We start from the raw sequence: 17,171 nt of genomic DNA, 5'->3' as shown, positions 1-17,171 counted from the left end.
AGGAATTGTGTGTTTTTTTATTTTGCACAACAAAGGAGTTGCAATTCAAAGGAATCAAAACAAAAAAGAAACACACTTAATAGCCAATAAAATGGCACAAACATATCATTAGGAAAACAGTATATGCCTTACTTTCCTTTAAAAGAAGAAAATAATAAAAAGAAAAACAGATATATTCCGCCTCTTTCACTGCAATTTCGGGTTTGCTACCTCCCCTAACAAAAACCCCATATAAAAATTCATACCCAGTTTTTTTTTTTTCTTTCCTCCGATGAAATTTTTCTTTTTAAGTAAATAAACAGGACTGAAGAAATAGAAGTGTGTTGAGATTTCCTTTTATCCCAGGTCCCGCTCAAGGAGGAGAAGGTTGGGTTGGCTGGTTTTTTTTTTAACATACTGTTTATAGACTGTAATATAAAGAAAAAATCCTTACGAAAAAACACATATTGTCATTACAACAATTCTCTTACAGAATAATGTACAGCCTAGTCATTCCTTTCACAAGCCGTCACAAAAGCAGGTGTATCACCCAGATTACATAGTAGAGACGAAAAAAAAAATAAATAAACAATAAAAAAAATAATTGCACTATCAAGACGATAATTTACTTTTTTTTTTGGAATAAAACGATAAACTGTCCAAAACTTTAAGCACAAGTATCCACTATTTAAGATATTTCATAAAAAGAGGAGCAAAAACATTATTAACGATAGACCCCCAATGGCATCCCGCTCCTGCCTATAGTTGTTCGTCCTTTATTCACTATAGGATAAACTACATAACCTTCACGTTCCATGCCCTTATTAATGAGGTCCGAACTGGGTCGTACAGCATCGAACCGAACCTCGTAGTCATACACAGCATGTCGCACACACTCAATTTCATCATCAGCCGACCTACATTCACTGCTAAGTTTATCACAGAGAGCAGCAAGCTCTGCTGATCGTTCTCGCTCCTTCGCAACCTCTAGAACCGCATCTAACTTGCTTCTCTTTCCAGCATCTACGGTGCGTTCTGTATCAGCAATCATAACTTTTGAAGCTGTAATTTCTTTTTCCAAAGAGAGAATCTTGTTATTTAACTCGTTTTCAACCTTTTTCTTCTCCCCCTGTAAGGCAACAATACAATCCTTACCATCACCCAACTCTTCCAAAACTCCAACAAGTTCACTCTTTACCTTTTCTAACTCAAGAGCCAACCTCGCACGCTCACCATCTTCCTTACGGAGGGCACTCTTAAGACTTTCATTCCCACCTTTCAATTCAACATTGTCAGAATACAAAACAGCGGTCTCCTTCTTTAGGCTCTCATTCTCTCCCTGAAGCTCCTCCTTTTCCTTCTTGAGGTCATCGCTTTCTCCCTGCAGTTCTTCCTTTGCCTTCTTTAGATCGTCATTCTCTCCCTGGAGCTCCTGGTTTTCTTTTTTAAGCTTGCTGATCTCATCTTCTTGCCTTTTGTTGTTTTTGTTAAGCTCCTGTAGGGATTCTTCCTGTGCATTGTTTTCTTGTAGAAGTTTATCATTTCTATCCTTTATCTGTTCAATATGTTTTTTTTTATTAATTTCATTTTCTTGGTAATCTTTTATTGCCTGCATGAGGTCGTCGTATTTTTCTTGTAATTCTTGGGCCCTTTTTTCGGTATTTTGATTTTGCTGTTGTAGATCGGTATTTTTATCCTCTGCCTCTTTAAGAGCCTCTTTTGTCTCCGCAGTATCTTGTTCTGCCTCTTCTTTGGCTTGCGTTGCCAATTCGAGGACTTGTTGAAGGTGCTTAAGGTTTTCCATTAGTTGATTATTTTCTTTCTGAAGGCGTTCAATCTCTTGTTTTCCTTCTTCAAATATCTCTTTTATTATTCGTTCCTGGTGCTTTGAAGCAATTATGCCATTATTGGCTTCTTTTAAACGTTGTTCAAGTGAGGCAATCTGGTTCTTCGAGTCATTAATTTCATCCCGTAGCTCTGCAAGAAGATCCTGTTGGTCTTTCCCCATTCCGTTACTTTCCTCCATGTCTAGAATCCCATTATCAGATCTTAGCATCTGCTTGTTCTTTGCTTGAAGCTGCTGGAGAAGCTCATCATTTTGTTTTTCCAACGTATCCTTTTCATAAGAAAGATCATCACGTTCTTTTTTTAGGTTGTTGATTTCATCCTGTAGCGCCGCTATTACTGCACCGCGTCGGTTTTTGTTATTTTCAAGGTAAAGTTTTTCGAGTTCTTCGAGCGTTAACGCCTTCTTTGAAGTATCCTTCCGCTCCCCCTTAGATATGGGCATAATGTGCGTAGGAAAAGGACTGCTATTTAAGATTTCATTTTTATTAGGTGTGGTGTTTTGTGGACTATGCTCGGATGATCCTTGTTTCATATATGATGGATTGCTATATGGTTGCGCTTGCTGCAGCTGCGGTGTGTACAAGTGCGTTGGGTGATCACACTTCGGGCAGTACGACATCATTTTGAGAGTGCCACAGACACCACACTGAGATACGTCACTCATGCCTTTTATACTCCTCGTCAAATAGGAGATTTTATGGTTGCTTAATATCGATAAGAAATAATAATAAATAAAAATATATATATGGAGATAAAGCTACGTTAGCTGTTATAACTACTTTTGACGATAACTACCTTGTGACTCCAGGCTTTCAATTATAAGAAAAGAAATAGAAAAAGAAAATATAATTCAAAGAAACAAACAAAGAACGCCACGCGAAAAAGAAAAAAACCAACAAACAAGAAAAGATGTAATCCCAGCATGAATGACAACACAAGAAAGAAAGGTAGAGAATATGTTTAAAAAAATATATTTCGGCGTATGTACACGTACACACACATAAATACACATACACATATACATAAAAAAACATAATTTCATCCACAAATATAGAGAAACTGAATGACGAATCGTACAACCCTTCCACGGGGTACACCCTTACTCACTCATTTATCTACTCACTCACTTAATCAATCAATCAATCACCCACTCCAATGTTAGCAGAAATAGTAGTAGTAGTAATAATAATAATAATAATAATAATAATAATAATAATAATAATAATAATAATAATAATAATAATAATAATAAATTATCACAATGTCTGATTGCAATCAATATATCTAATATATTTTTAAAGGTTTTGAAGAAGAAGTCGTTCACGAAGTCGTTGGAGTTGGCTTTCCAACACATAACATCTTGCTTCTAAACGTTTATTAGATGCCAATAATGAGTTTTTTTCATCTTTATATATGCCATCATTCACCAATTTTGTCTCGACGGTCTGTTGAGATGTTTTTGGGGAATTTATTTTAACTACTGCAACTGGAGTTACTTGTGCTACTGTTGGTGTAGAAACCGAAGAGTTTGGAACTGTTGTGAATAGACGTTTGGTGGCAACTCCTTCGTCTTCTCTTTCCTGCGGTTGTGATGATGATGTCAACAGACTTGCCTCCCCACCCCATAAAACTTTGTTCCTAGTATGAACCACCGGTGTCTCTTTATTAGTCGTCAGTTCCAAGTGGGTTGAAGTTTGCCTACTCCTTTCCAACTCCCGCAACGACTGATTCAGGCTCCCTCTCAGTTGTTGTGCTTCCGCAAGAATTGACTGCTGTTCAATTTCTGTTATACCTAAGCGAACCTCCACTTGTTCGACAGCAACCCTAAGCCTCTTGTTCTCTTCAATAAGCTCTCTGATGGTACTTTCGCCAAGAACTCGCTGTTCCTCCATGGCCTGCACCTTCTCTTCAAGCATGTCCCTTTCGTCAATGACTTTTTTGAGCTGATCCAAACATGCCTGGTATTGCGACTCGGTAAGTGTCATCTGTGATTCAAATCTATTGCAAGAGGGAAATGAGGAACCTGATGCACGCAAACCCATATTACCCCTCTTATGATCATCCGCACTAACATTACCTTTCTATTTGATGATGTTATCAGCACATGGTTCAACCTCCTGTTTGCCTTCTTTCTCTGTGCTAGAACGATGTATTATCTCTTTTGGGGATTTATCCTAGTCTAAGTCAGTCCTAACGGGTGAGGAAATGTAGGGTGTTGTGGTAACACTGCAATTAGGGCATGCATTCCGCATCGTCACTCTACGGCACGCAGGATACAGCCTGACATATGTCCACATGCTGCTACTGTTCATGCCAAGAAAATAAGAAAATACAGATGAACGCACTTCATGCAAGTAAATCAATTAAAATAATTAAAAAAACACATATAGCTGTAATATTGTTCGTCATTTCTTGTTTTTTTTCCTTTCTTTCGTCGTAGCTATACGTATGTTTTTCTCTCTCTCTCTCTCTCTCTCTCTCTCTCTCTCTGTGTGTGTGTATTTGTAATGTGCGCTCCTCAGTCACTCTCAATAGAAAAATGACAATAAAAAAAACAGGGTGTCTGTCTGTCTTACTTTCTTTATTATTATTATTATTATTATTATTATTATTATTATTATTATTATTATTTATTACCTTTCTCTTCGCTTAATCGTAATTTAGCTTTCTCTACCATTAATAGAGACGGTATTTCCCATTCAAACAAAAAATAATCATCAAAAATCAGAGGCATCCATATTGTCTTAGTGCGTTTTGCAACTCAAGAGGAAGTTGTGTGCATGCCTCATTCCACTGTTGTCTGCAGTGCCGAAGGAATGGTGCTACGCCCTGGTGTACAAGGATTTGTTTCTGCTCCTCTTCCACTGTGCGAGAGGCGAGGACGGCAGCGATGCAACGCAGCATCTCGCCTCCGCACTGAGAGGTGATGAATTCCCCCTCCCCTGTCAAGAGAAGCACAAGTGTGCATATGGCATTCTCATTCTCCGCTTTATCCACCCGCATGGGGATGTGTCTGAGGAGAACTGGAACGGCGGTGTGCAGCAGCGTGTCGCCTCGCGGGAGTCGACGCAGGATAGAACAGGCGGCGGACGTGGCGTTATCGACGGCGGCGGCACTTTCCTGCGATTCATTCTGCAGCAGCGGGGCGAGGGCCTGCAGGAGGGCTGCGGCGCCGGCGGGGTCCCACGCGTCGTGATCGGCGGCGGTGCGGAGAAGAAACGCCGCGTTCGCCCGCACCGCCGAGTCGCCCGCCGCGAGGAGTCGAACGGCGAGTTGAACAGCCGCCGGGACGAACGGCCCCCCCGCCGGCCCGAGCGCCGCCAGCACCACCGCGACGCAGCCGGTCGCCATCACGGCGTCCTCCGCCGGCCGGTCCTCGCCGGTGTACGGCAGCAGCAGCGGCAGGAGGACCTCCGCCGAGGGCCGGAAGGACGGGCCGTACGCCTTCGCAAAGGACTCCAGCATGTCACAGACAGCGTCCATCAACACGGCGTCGTGATCCTCGCCAAGCACCACACCGCCGTCGGGGTTCCCAGCATTGGCATTGACACCCCCAACCTCACCCTCATCCTCATTGACGTCCTCAAGGGTTTTTTGGCAAGGAGTACCTTGACGCAAAAGCGACGCCACCGTATGGACAAATGCGTCCATATCTTCAATAATTGTTTGAGGACCAAAGAAATTAAATAGTAACTCCAATGCATCACATGCAGATGCAACAACTTCCTTGTCCGTTTCCTGATAAACACAAGGAAGTAATGTACTATTAAGAAGAGAATTTAACATTCCCCGGGCGTATGGTGTAAGGGTGTCTTCAGTCATTGACTTTATAACTGTGTCAGAGCCATGTGACGCCTTTGTCAACTTTGCAAGTGTCGTAAGTGTGTTACAGCGAATATTATTATGGAAATGTGTATCAAGTTGCTCCATCGCCGACCAGCAAAGATCAATACGATTAACACCGAAATTTGCAAGGAGTACCTCAGCACATACACCAATAAAATAAACAGCACTACTCTTCTCCTCAACATCTGCTGTCCGCACAAGTGCATGAATTTCTTGCTCTTCTTCTTCTTCATCATTATTATTATCGTTATTATTATTTTCTCCATTATCCATTTTCATATTAAAACTTTTTATGCCTCCCTCCGCCAACAGGTGTTTGTTTTCGTAAAGTGTTCGATCCTCATAGATAGTCTGCAGTGCGCAGTTGACTGAGTCATCAAGGTAAGGCATAAAATCATCACGCAGTGTCTCACAGAGATTTGACAAGAATCCAAAACTCTCCTCTCGTAACTCTGCCTGACGTGTTCGAAGGTTTTCCACAACTCGTTCCATAAAAAATGGCAAGTATGGTAAAAACGCTTCTTTTCCAATAGCGTTTGCAATGATTCCCGCGGCTTCTGTAACCTTTGCACGCAAGAGAATTGTATCCGGGGTGCGAACCATAAGGGGTCCCTTAAGTAACTCAAGGCAATAAGATGCATGAACCTGAAACGACGGACAGCGTGTCATTGCTAATGATGATATCACACCACATAACTCCTTCTGTGTTTGAAGAGAACTTCGACTAATGGCATCTAGAACGGCTGGAAGTACTAGCTGCACGTACGGTTCCACATCCTCAGCTACATTTTCACATAAAGTATCTAGTGCTCCGGCAACACGTCGACGGACTTCATCTACATCATCATGAAGGAGTGGAACAAGCATAGGAAAAAGTTGTTGGTGCTGCTCTAGGATCTCTGGTTGAAGATGCGCACAGAAGTATGTGAGAGAAAATGCAGCAGCTTCTCGGGGTACTGGGTTACTGTCTTGTAAACAATCTTGTGTTAAATTTAACACGTACTGCACCCTACGACGAAGATATCCCGGATTTCCTTCTGCTAAACACGCAAGTGAAAGAATAGTGGCTTTACGTTCAAGAGGTCCAGCCTGTGGGTTTTTTACCACTTGTGAGACAAGCGGGATAAGTACGCCTGTGAAAGAATTTGCAGAAACCTTTGTAGCTAATGTACTAAGCAAACGTCCAGCGTACATACAGGGCGGACTTACATGCAACATCTCTGTATCATCATCATCATCATCATCATCATCATAATTACTATTAGAATTCATATGGTTATGGTTACCATCCTCACCCTCGTCTTCCTCCTCTTCGACATGTGCCGTTTCTGGAAGGGAAATGGTGCCATCCTCGCCCATAACACGCATACAGGCAGTGATAATGGGTTCCAGCAATACTTTGGTAACGAACTTTGGCTTCTCATTCACAAGAGTCACAAGTAATTCACTACAATTCTGCCGCACACGTGGCTGATTCACTACATTAGCAAATACCGATAGCACATCATGTGCCAAATCTCGGAGTAGTGCCTCATGCCGCCGCACGCTAAGTTCGCCGGTGAGCTGTTCGAGCAAATCCAGCACACAAACACACAAACTGGACATGCCTGCCACTGCGGCGTACTGTGTGAGCAGCGCCCTACACTGCGGCACAACACGCAATAGTAATAATTCCCGCACCTCCCGCCGCTCCACAACAAACGGCAGCAACACCGCCACCGCCCGCAGCGCCGCCCGTAATACCGCCACGTCCGTGTCTGCCATGCCCCGCACCACCGCGTCCGCGACGAGTCCGCTGAGACCGCCGCACTCGCCCACCACCTCCGCAATGCTGTAGGCGAGCACCATCGCCAGTTCCCGCATCTCCACGCGGGGATCCTCCGCGGCGGTGCGAATCGCCTGCTGCAGCTCCGGCCACACACCGCCACTCTGCAGGGCATCCGCCCGGGCAATGCGGGAAACGAGATGCGCCACGGCAAACCGCACCACACGCACCGGCTCAGCACCGAGTTGGGTCAGAAGTATAGACTTAAGCTCCGCGCGTGACTCCATCGGAAGCGCCTGCCAGAGTGAAAAGACTTTTTTACGAAGAAGTACAGCAGCAAGCTGACGAACACCAGCTGTTGCACCTTGCATATCCTGCAAAACATTCACCAAAAGCATAAGTGTAGAAGGCTTACTAAGAGACTGCACTACAGAAGCCTCTACAGTACGACGTTCATTGTTATCGGTTGAGTTTAGGATAGCGTAGAGCATACGGTGAAGCTCCACCAAAGTAAGGTCATTCTCACCTGAGACAGGAGGCATTATTTGTTTATTTATTTATTTATTTATTTTTCCCCCTTTTCCTTCTCTCTCTTTCTCTCCCTTTGTATGTATGTGTGTGTGTCTGTTAACGCACTTCTAGCGGAAAAATCAAAAAAAGAAAAGGGAAAAAAAAGAAACAAAAATAATTGAATATCCCTATCTTTAAAAGTGATACAGATTAATGAGAATATGAACTCCAATTATCTTTGACTATTTTACTCTCTTCATCATTATAATTATTTTTTTTCTTTCCGCTCTTGCTCTTTCGCTTTTGTTTTGATTAGTAATTTTTCATTTTGTTTGTAAATTAGGGTACCGCATGGTTTTGTTGGCCATGCGTGGATTACCAGTCGGTGTCCTACATTCTATTCCCTTCATTACCAACGGTGACGTCATCATTGGAGAAGAGAAATGGAAGCAGTAACAACATCAGCATAAATACAAAAGAACAACACGTAACCTAAGGGAAAATGAAGTTTGTTCTAAAGGTTCCCACCAACAGAAACACAGAGAGAAATATACAGATAGAACAAAATAATAAAAACAAAAAAAAAGAGAAAATAGACTAATTACGAAGAGGTAATGTCATTTGTTTCAATTGATGTATTCTCTTTGTTTTTTTCTTGTTTTTAGTTCTTCCTCTTCTTCTAGACTCTATGTCCTTCTTATCTCCTTATTCATGTTTTTCCTTTCCATGTTTTTTTTTTCTTTCTTTCATTTTTTTTTCTTTTTGGCGCCAATAAAAAGAAAACCACCATGTTTGTATGACTGCTGCATCACCACCTGATACTCCCTCTGACACCCCACTTCCTTAATGTTTTTTTTTTCCTTTATATATTTCTAAGCAGCGTACTTCGTGACCATGGCGAAGATCATACAGATTAAGTACGTTACGAAAAGTATCACATCAACGGCAATATGCATATACGACTCCCGCTCTAAACGGCTTATCTCACGCCATAGACTTGTCGCATCCACAAAGAAGACTCCACTGTACATACGCCAGAGGAGAAATAATAGTGCCAGTATAAAAAATACAGACACCACAACGCTATTGAGAAAGAATACTGCATGCAATGACTGAAGCACACGGAGAACAACATATATCTCGAGTACTGGATTGACAGTTCGTTCGCATTCTAACACATTGAGACACTTATCACGACAATCAGCAATGTTGAGGGCGAAAATCATAGCGAATATAAGCATAATGAGTTGCATAAGACCTGAAGCCACCCACGCACCTATAAAGTGCAACATACTTGCAAATAAGGCCGCAATCCCAAGGCAGTATGCGAAGAGAAAAAAGTACGCCCGTTTTCTCTCCCCAGCGGAGTGCTTTGAGGGATTACAGAGGGTCCGCCACACTTCCCGCTGCTGTTCAAGGATACGCATTAATCTTTCTATTGTAATATTTCTTTATTTTCAAATTATTTTTGTTATCGCCTTTAACTACGGAGTCAAGGAAAAACGCAAAAAAAAAAACGTACGCGTTGGACCTGGCCTTTTCATACATGAAAGGTATATTGCATTGAAATGCAAATAAAATGAGAGATAAGAAATAAAGAAAAATAAAAAGAGAGAAAAAAAAAGGATCGTTGAGGTGAATAATAGAATTAAAATATAAGGAAAAGAAAGAAGAAACGTAAAGAAACATTGGAAAGATTGATATTATATTCGTTTACACACGCTTCGTTTTGCGTTGTGTTCTTGTTTACCTCCTCCCCTCACCTTCGTTCTGCATGTTTTGCTCTCTCTCTCTCTCTCTCTCTCTCTCTCTCTCTATTGAGAAGAAAGAAAAAAGAGGAAGATAATACAATAATAGAGTAATACAGAAGAAACAGCAGTCAAACCACAAGTATATATATATATATATATACTATCTTTTTCTCTTTCTCTCTCTATCCCTCTATGCATCTATGTTGAAAGACCACCAGGTAACGCCACGTGCCGCAGTGGCCACAAGTGCATACTTTGAGTTAACACTCAATGCCACAGGAACATCACTATCTTTGCATTGCAGTTCAAATCTCAATAACCCCTTTGAGCACCCCTGCGACACCTGCGTCCTGTCGTAACCGCCGTATACAAGCAGATGACGCCCTGCGTTCATAAATGTGGACGGCTGCACCACTAATGATTCCGCCACATTGGGAAAAACGTACTTTGCACCAACGGCATCACCGGCTCCTAAAAAATGACGTCGTGCGGCATCGTGAAAGTATGAACAGGCGACCACCTCACGGCCCATATCATACACAATAGCCTCACCAGAGGAAGATGTGAGGAGGAGATGCGTCCCATCAGCACTCACCTCGGCACCTTTACACCGTGATGCTGCTCCAGAGTCGGTGAAAATCGTTTTGTTCTCTACTGACAATAATGGTGTACTGAACATCTTACGACAGTCAAACACTCGCACATGGTAATCGTCTCCAATGACAAGTTTACCACCATCTGGGCTAAAAGACACTGCCCCTCTGTTTCCCACTACTGTACGTTCCCCAGATGCTGCAAGAGCACCGGAGATAAGTGGATGAAATAATAATAACCTCCCTTGAGTAGAGAAAACGGATGCAATCACATCACTTTGTGGACACTGCGCAATTGTTGAATACACCGGTGTATTTACAATAGCGCGAAGCTCTGGAACATCATCACTAACAAATGCCATAGCACCAAAAAATTGCGCCGTACTAAGACTCAACAAATATAAGTGGCCATCTCCACTGTGCCGTGGAGCAACGCAGACCACATCGCTTGACTGCGTAAACTTTGCGCAGTGTACACCAAACGCCTCCAACTGTATCGTCTCTGTGTGTCGCATGGCTGTTACGTCTAACAGCCGCAGAGCATCATCGGCGTGTGATGAGATAAAATATCGTCCGTCTACCGAGAAGTCCATTGTGACAACACGCGGGTCGCTAATGCCATTAAAGAAGTGCGACGCCACCTCAATTGGGTCACTGTCGGGCACTTGGGACATGGGGACCCCCTACTGCGTGTACAACAACAGCGAATCCCTCGATACTACCTCACATATACTCGATTATTCCATAAAAGAAAAAAAAAAGAAAAGAAAGAAGAAATATATATACATATATCTGCAGAAAGGGAGTGCGACACACGAAGGAGGAAAGATAACTCGAAAAGGCTCAAGGAAAACCCCCAGAAAGAAAGGAAATAAAAAAACTTGGACCTCTCAGACTCAATTGGAAACACAGAGAGAGCGAGAGAAACAGATAAAAAGATGCCCACAAATACGCACAAATAAACACAATAAAAAATCATGAACAAATAAAGAAAATGTATTTCAGGATGTGAGTCCTTTTTCTTTTTCTCCTTATATTTTTTTTTTAATTTGTAAATTCGTTTAATCGCTTCGATTACTTTTAAACTTGTCCTTCATTAAGCCACAAAACAAAAAAATTTGTCTTTAGCTTGTTCTACTGCGCCAATTCAAATTAGGAATTATATCGTCATGAGATGGGCAATCCCAAGTTGAGTAGATGCAGCGGAAGAAGAGTTTTCTTATCGCGTACAAGAAGTGATGATGATGTATTAACGGCTACTTCTTCTGGCGTTGCACGTATTGTATGTGCATGCAACTCTAATGCAAGCTGTACCAGTTGCTCATCTGGAGATTGGACATTCAACCAATAGCCAATGAGAGGATTCAAAAATAGAATAACAAGAACATGACGATGTTCAGCATGCGCAAAAATTTCACGTACACGCAACAAGGCTTTTAAAACATACGATTTACCCATCAACATACGAATTCCTACGGATGAGAAGACTCGTTGTACAAGAGAAAATTCCCGGTGGAGTGGATAAATAAGAGCACGACGTGCAAAAAATATGCAAGCATCATATAAGTTATCTGCAGGATCTAACCAAGAAAGAGCAGGACTTAGTTTACAAATATTCCAAAGTGATTCACTACAGCCATTCCCTTCTGTCACAATATCATCATAAGCCTCAGCGAAAAGAATATCTGCTGTGAGGGCATTAACAACAGATGCCGTAGGAGGAAATAGTAATCGTGGTGCTGTAATATGAATCATTACTTGATGCTCTTCCGGTGTAAATAAGGCACATGGACGTTGTTGTGGAACGGCTAACAATCCTCCTTTAGGAGGTACAGTTCCAACCATACTAATTTCCTCATTATTTCCCATATGTATCGTAGTTTCTGATTGTGACACTTCTTCAATAAGGGGTTTCTTGAATTCTGCAATATTGCCTGCCCACACATCTACGACTCCAGTCGAGAGTGGAAGTACGGCATCCTCATCCTCCCGTACATCATCCTCAACGTTATTGGATGTGGGAATGGCAGTTTCCTCCACCGCAGCTGCAGAGGGAGCCACGTAACGTATACCTTCTCTCTCTAATGCGGTTACGTATTCTAAACGATGTTCTGGTACGTAATGCAAGAGTCGTCGCACTTCACCATCCTCATCTTCAAAACTCACAAGAAGAGCGTCTTCGTTAAAAGCATTATTTTCTTCTTCTAGTCGAAGTTGTCGTCGCTGGGCTGCAGTTGTTTCATCTGGATTTAATGGTAAGTCAAGCACATCTGCAACAACATCAGGGTCGCGAGATGCAAACAATCCTGTGAAATTTCCTGCAAATCCGTAATCACCGAATCCAGTTTCGGCCCCCAAAGGACCAGAAGGAAGTTGTTGACGAAACTCCATTTCATCTTCCTCTAAAAGTGCGGTATTTGTTGCTTCCGTGTTGCTTTCTATTCCTCCTACAAGTTGTACAAGTTGAAGTCGTTCTTTTTCTGTAGCAATCAAGTAGGCTGGATTATCCAACTGCGTAAACACTTCTCCAGGAGATTCCTTTGGAACGTATACGGTCAGTACGTTTGTCTCCACTGCAAATGTGGCCCGCTCTCCACACCCTTCAGCGATGGGTTGATCAAATTTAAGTCGAAGATAATATGGCGCGCAGTGAAAGGTGAATTGATGCCGCAGAATACTGAACACAGCCTTTGTTACTTTGCAAAGAGCCGACAACGTAATAGAAACAATGACGAACGAATCATCTTGTGTGCATACAAAGAGTGGTGTCAACATTTTTTTTTTAACACTGACTCTACACACACACACACACACCAAGTCAGGTCAAAAAGGCAAATTTCAATCTTTCTTCCCCAATATATATATATATATATATATATATATATATATCTTCTCTTCCACTCTCTTTCTATCCCTTCTAGTGAGAAGAAAAGAAAAAAAAACAAGAACAAAGTTAGAGACACAGTATTTCAAATATCACTAAAAACAAAAACAAAAACATATTCAATAGAAAAAAGAGAGCAAATACCCCTTATTTCTATTGTTTTTTTTTTCTTTTTCACTTCACACATTATTTCTGTCGGTACCACGTGCCCATAGCATTTTCTTTTTTTTTTCTTCCCTCCACTCTCTTTCCTGTACAAGAGAGGAAAAAAAATAAATAAAGACATACGAAACAAAGAAGAAAAAAAAAACACGATCAACAAAAGCTGCGAATCTTGTTAATAGAACATTGTGGAATGAAAAAAAAAAACACATCATCATCTATGCGACAAGGCTGCAATCTCCTTCTCCGCCTCCAGGTTCATCTTCCCCGGCGACAGTTGCACCGCCGCCCTAAAGTCACACAGTGCCGAGTCCACATCCCCCAGTGCCCGACTCGCCAGGCCGCGGCGGTACAACACCTTCACTTTGAGATCCGCCGGCAGTTCACTCGCCGTGCTGTCCGGCCCCTGCAGTAAAAGTGTGGCCGCCATCCGCGCCTCCTCCGGCCGCTGCAGCCGCAGAAAGACCATCACAACATTCGCCCGCACGGTGCAGTCGACCAACATCGACTCCGCATCCACCGCCCGCAGAGCCGCAGTGGCGTCCAGGCACTCCTGATACGCCGCGAGGGCCGCCTCGTAGCGACCCGCCTGGAAGTGGGCGTTCGCCCGTTCCTTCAGGAGGCGCAGCATATCGTGATAACGACGCTGCTCCTCCGTGTACTCCACTGCGGTGCCGTTTTTATTTAGATCCGCGTCCGTTGTGCGGCCACGACGGCGCGTAAGTGTGTAGAAAAGTACAGTTGGCACAATAGCGGCCAGCCCAGTCAGTAGTATCCACCGACGGCGGTCCATCCCGTCAGAATGACTAATCAAGAGAGCAGGGAAACAAAGGAAAAAAAAATAAGGAAAGAGAAAAGGGAGGGAAAAGAGGATGTCAATCTCATTTACCATAATTATCAAAAAGGCAGTGCCAGCAAAACACAGGAAATGATTGGAGTTTGTCCGTTCTTTTTTTTTTGTTATTATTTTTATTTTTTGTAATAATAAAAATAGGAATAAATAATATTAATAGGAGAAAAATATGCTTCCTATCCTCATATAAAGTCATAAGAAGCAATGAAGGTGAATTGAAAATAATGCACAAGCATAAGAAGCGGATCCAATTTCTCCGCTATATTCACCATGTGATATTTTTTTCTAGTATACATGTTCATATGTCGCTGCACGCCTACCACCTCCAAAACAAGCTGTCACCTTACGATAAACGTACACAGCACCATCCTTAAGTAGCAAAGGAAAGTCAGCCCAGAATGCCGGATGCGGTAAAAGATCCCTCCCACGCTTTCCTTGTAGGAAAAAATACCCAAGAACAGTTACAATTATGTACATTGTGAGTCCAACAAAGAAAATGATAATAAAAGCACAACCACCTCCGCAGCCTCTGCTTGAGGAGCTATCTGCACACACGGCCTTTGTTAGTGCTGTTGCATAATACATATCGAGTCCTGAGGCATGTTCGTAACTCACTTCGTAGTCCGCTGTTGCCCACGCCAACTTATCGGTCTTCCCACATTTTAACGTTAGAACCATAGTTGAAGAGACCGAAGGGATAGTCGAGAATGTGAGTTGTATATCACCCTGTATAAAATTAGCAGCCTTAAGATTCATAATCGTTGGTATCATTGATTGTTGTATATACATTATCACCTGGCCTTCATTACCTTGGCAAGGAAGAACGGTCAAGTTGAGCATCGTAGTAGATCCTTGCAGTCTCACAAACAGTGTAGTTTTGGGAATGACTGAAAGATCATAATCATTAACAATACAAGAGGAAACTTGAGCTCTTGTGATCCCCATGTGTAACATGAATATCACAAATAAAAAAAAACAAGAAAATCCATTCATCATTTTCCATGTGTTTTGAAGATCTATATTTATTTAAATATCTATCTTTCTTTTTTTTGTTATTTTTCGTTTATTCTTGAGAATTTTTCGTTCGTTACGTTACCGTGCCCTTTTATATGAAGTTCTGTGGTTTACACGCGTCTTCAAGAAAGGAAAAAAAAGAAAAACATTAACTATCAGAAACAATAAACAATATTAATATATCAGATATGATAGATATGTGCTTAAATACAGATGGAAAAGGAATCAAATGGATATAAACTTTGGACTTGATTGAATCTTTTCTTCTTTTTTTTCCTTTCTTTTCTAGATCTCTTATCTTTTCTTTTTCTTTTTTGTACTGCTTCTTGCACTTCCGAATATATGTTCTTTATCCTTTTCTCCACTCTGCAATAAAATTTTTTCCGTTGATTTTCTTACTTTTTTTTTATTTTGGAATGTTACTTTTCTTTCAGTACCATCTACAAACAAACAAAAATATATGTCGATGATATCATTCAGAGACTCATTTCCCCAAATTTCTCGCATCAAATGGTTTTCTATGTGTCCCCACAAAATGTGAAATGATGCAAACACATACTTTTATTATATATATGATAAAAAAAACAAGAATTTAAGAAAAAAAGGAAGAAAAGTTTAAACAAAAATACGCAGATATGCTAATATCAATACAAAGGACAATAATCAGAGCGAAGAGTTGAAAAACAAAACAAAAAAAGGAATATATCTGGAACTTTTTACTCCTTTGTTTTAAACCCCCATAAAAACAATATGGGTTTATAGTGCACTGTTGTCCTTATGAAAAGCCTTATCTTCTCTAATTGAGAAACAATAAAAAAAACATCTCTCTGCTCTTAAATGTCTCTCTCTAATTCTTTACGGCCACACCTTCACCCCCCTCCCTCTTTCCTCCGTGCCAAAGAATGGTTTCCTCCTCCTCTTCTTCATTCTCACCCAAATATATATATATATATATATATGAAATTACTTTGCCTTTGGCCGCTTAAACAGTAGGACGTGGGGCTCCGGCTTGTGAAACATGTAATGCCGCCAGCCGACGGACTGCTGGACGCCCAACTGCCGCCACTCCGCCTCGTCCATCAGCCGCGTGCGGGGGACAAGTCGGGCGAAGTCTTTCGGGAGAATAACGTGGCGGTACTCGAACTCATCATCGTAGTACTTCTCACTGTAGAGGATCTTGGACTGCAGTTTGCTAATCATATGCCGCGCCTGCTCCTTCTGCACGGGATCCGTGATGGAGAAGTAATCACGTGCCGCCATTGATGTCGAAGTAAAAAAAAGAAAAGAAAAAAGAAGGCTTTATTTATTACTAACTTATACTCTAACACTTACCACACGGTGTGTTCACGTATTGGTTAGTACTCTGTGGTTCGGGGTTATTTTGGTTTGCTTTTTCTTATTCCCTTTGCTTAGGGGTGCTGTAGGCGTTCATCACAGTAGTAGAAGAGGAAATACAAAAAAGAAAAAAGAAGGAAGATAAAAAAATAAGATATATCGATTATACAAAGAGACTTCATACTGCCCACAGACTCTTTGGCTGCTAAAAAGATGGACGCTCATAGTAAGAATCACGGAGCGAAAAAAAAAATAGACCAACAAAGAGGAAAATAATAATAATAAAACGAAAATAACTCTATAAATGACCAATTTTCTAGCGGTCACAAAAATGGCAAATACAAAATCTGACACAAACCACAATGGTTATTATGCAGATCCATATATATATATATATATATATATATATTGTATGCAATATTTTCCCTTGTTTTAACCATCCAAGTTCTTTTAACATGCTTCATTTTGCGACAGAGAATAATTGTTGTATTGCCTTTTCTTTCGTTGCTCGTTCTTATCCACCGTCCGTGCATAGAGACTTAATGCAGAAAGGAAAAATAAAACAATAAACCATCCTTATTATTTTTTTTCTTTCTTTCTTTCTTGCATCCCCATGAAAAAAAACAAAAAT

General features: G+C 41.4%; 9 protein-coding genes across 10 annotated transcripts; all 9 read right to left on the bottom strand.

The window, feature by feature from the left end:
• Positions 1–703: 703 nt before the first annotated feature.
• Positions 704–2,491, bottom strand: LSM04_005445 (uncharacterized protein; the record flags this gene model as incomplete). Its single annotated transcript, XM_067332607.1, has 1 exon — positions 704–2,491. One exon carries the CDS (start codon positions 2,489–2,491, stop codon positions 704–706), a length of 1,788 nt encoding a protein of 595 aa, XP_067186934.1.
• Positions 2,492–3,122: 631 nt separating this feature from the next.
• Positions 3,123–3,869, bottom strand: LSM04_009344 (uncharacterized protein; the record flags this gene model as incomplete). The annotated part of the gene is made up of 1 exon (XM_067332606.1): positions 3,123–3,869. One exon carries the CDS (start codon positions 3,867–3,869, stop codon positions 3,123–3,125), a length of 747 nt encoding a protein of 248 aa, XP_067187110.1.
• A 682-nt stretch (positions 3,870–4,551) lies between these two features.
• On the bottom strand, positions 4,552–7,980 carry LSM04_006462 (Importin-beta; the record flags this gene model as incomplete). The annotated part of the gene is made up of 1 exon (XM_067332605.1): positions 4,552–7,980. One exon carries the CDS (start codon positions 7,978–7,980, stop codon positions 4,552–4,554), a length of 3,429 nt encoding a protein of 1,142 aa, XP_067186985.1.
• Positions 7,981–8,820: 840 nt separating this feature from the next.
• LSM04_005865 (Cornichon) lies at positions 8,821–9,375 on the bottom strand (the record flags this gene model as incomplete). Its single annotated transcript, XM_067332603.1, has 1 exon — positions 8,821–9,375. One exon carries the CDS (start codon positions 9,373–9,375, stop codon positions 8,821–8,823), a length of 555 nt encoding a protein of 184 aa, XP_067186952.1.
• Positions 9,376–9,889: 514 nt separating this feature from the next.
• On the bottom strand, positions 9,890–10,966 carry LSM04_008773 (uncharacterized protein; the record flags this gene model as incomplete). The annotated part of the gene is made up of 1 exon (XM_067332602.1): positions 9,890–10,966. One exon carries the CDS (start codon positions 10,964–10,966, stop codon positions 9,890–9,892), a length of 1,077 nt encoding a protein of 358 aa, XP_067187085.1.
• A 493-nt stretch (positions 10,967–11,459) lies between these two features.
• LSM04_007419 (Shq1 protein domain) lies at positions 11,460–13,067 on the bottom strand (the record flags this gene model as incomplete). The annotated part of the gene is made up of 1 exon (XM_067332601.1): positions 11,460–13,067. One exon carries the CDS (start codon positions 13,065–13,067, stop codon positions 11,460–11,462), a length of 1,608 nt encoding a protein of 535 aa, XP_067187017.1.
• A 485-nt stretch (positions 13,068–13,552) lies between these two features.
• Positions 13,553–14,131, bottom strand: LSM04_005257 (the record flags this gene model as incomplete). Of its 2 annotated transcripts, none has more annotated exons than XM_067332599.1 (1): positions 13,553–14,131. In XM_067332599.1, the coding sequence occupies one exon, from the start codon at positions 14,129–14,131 to the stop codon at positions 13,553–13,555; it is 579 nt and encodes a 192-aa protein (XP_067186923.1). The 2 variants fall into 2 exon arrangements, with proteins under 2 accessions (XP_067186923.1, XP_067186924.1); XM_067332600.1 differs by having other exon boundaries at positions 13,553–13,969.
• A 345-nt stretch (positions 14,132–14,476) lies between these two features.
• Positions 14,477–15,145, bottom strand: LSM04_007971 (Autophagy-related protein 27; the record flags this gene model as incomplete). The annotated part of the gene is made up of 1 exon (XM_067332598.1): positions 14,477–15,145. The coding sequence occupies one exon, from the start codon at positions 15,143–15,145 to the stop codon at positions 14,477–14,479; it is 669 nt and encodes a 222-aa protein (XP_067187047.1).
• Positions 15,146–16,168: 1,023 nt separating this feature from the next.
• On the bottom strand, positions 16,169–16,465 carry LSM04_001912 (Cyclin-dependent kinase; the record flags this gene model as incomplete). The annotated part of the gene is made up of 1 exon (XM_067332597.1): positions 16,169–16,465. The coding sequence occupies one exon, from the start codon at positions 16,463–16,465 to the stop codon at positions 16,169–16,171; it is 297 nt and encodes a 98-aa protein (XP_067186786.1).
• Positions 16,466–17,171: the final 706 nt, after the last annotated feature.

Source organism: Trypanosoma melophagium (assembly GCF_022059095.1).
Source record: "Trypanosoma melophagium isolate St. Kilda chromosome Unknown ctg6segment0, whole genome shotgun sequence".
Classification (NCBI taxonomy): Eukaryota; Euglenozoa; class Kinetoplastea; order Trypanosomatida; family Trypanosomatidae; genus Trypanosoma; species Trypanosoma melophagium.
This window is presented reverse-complemented; position numbering and strand designations above follow the sequence as displayed.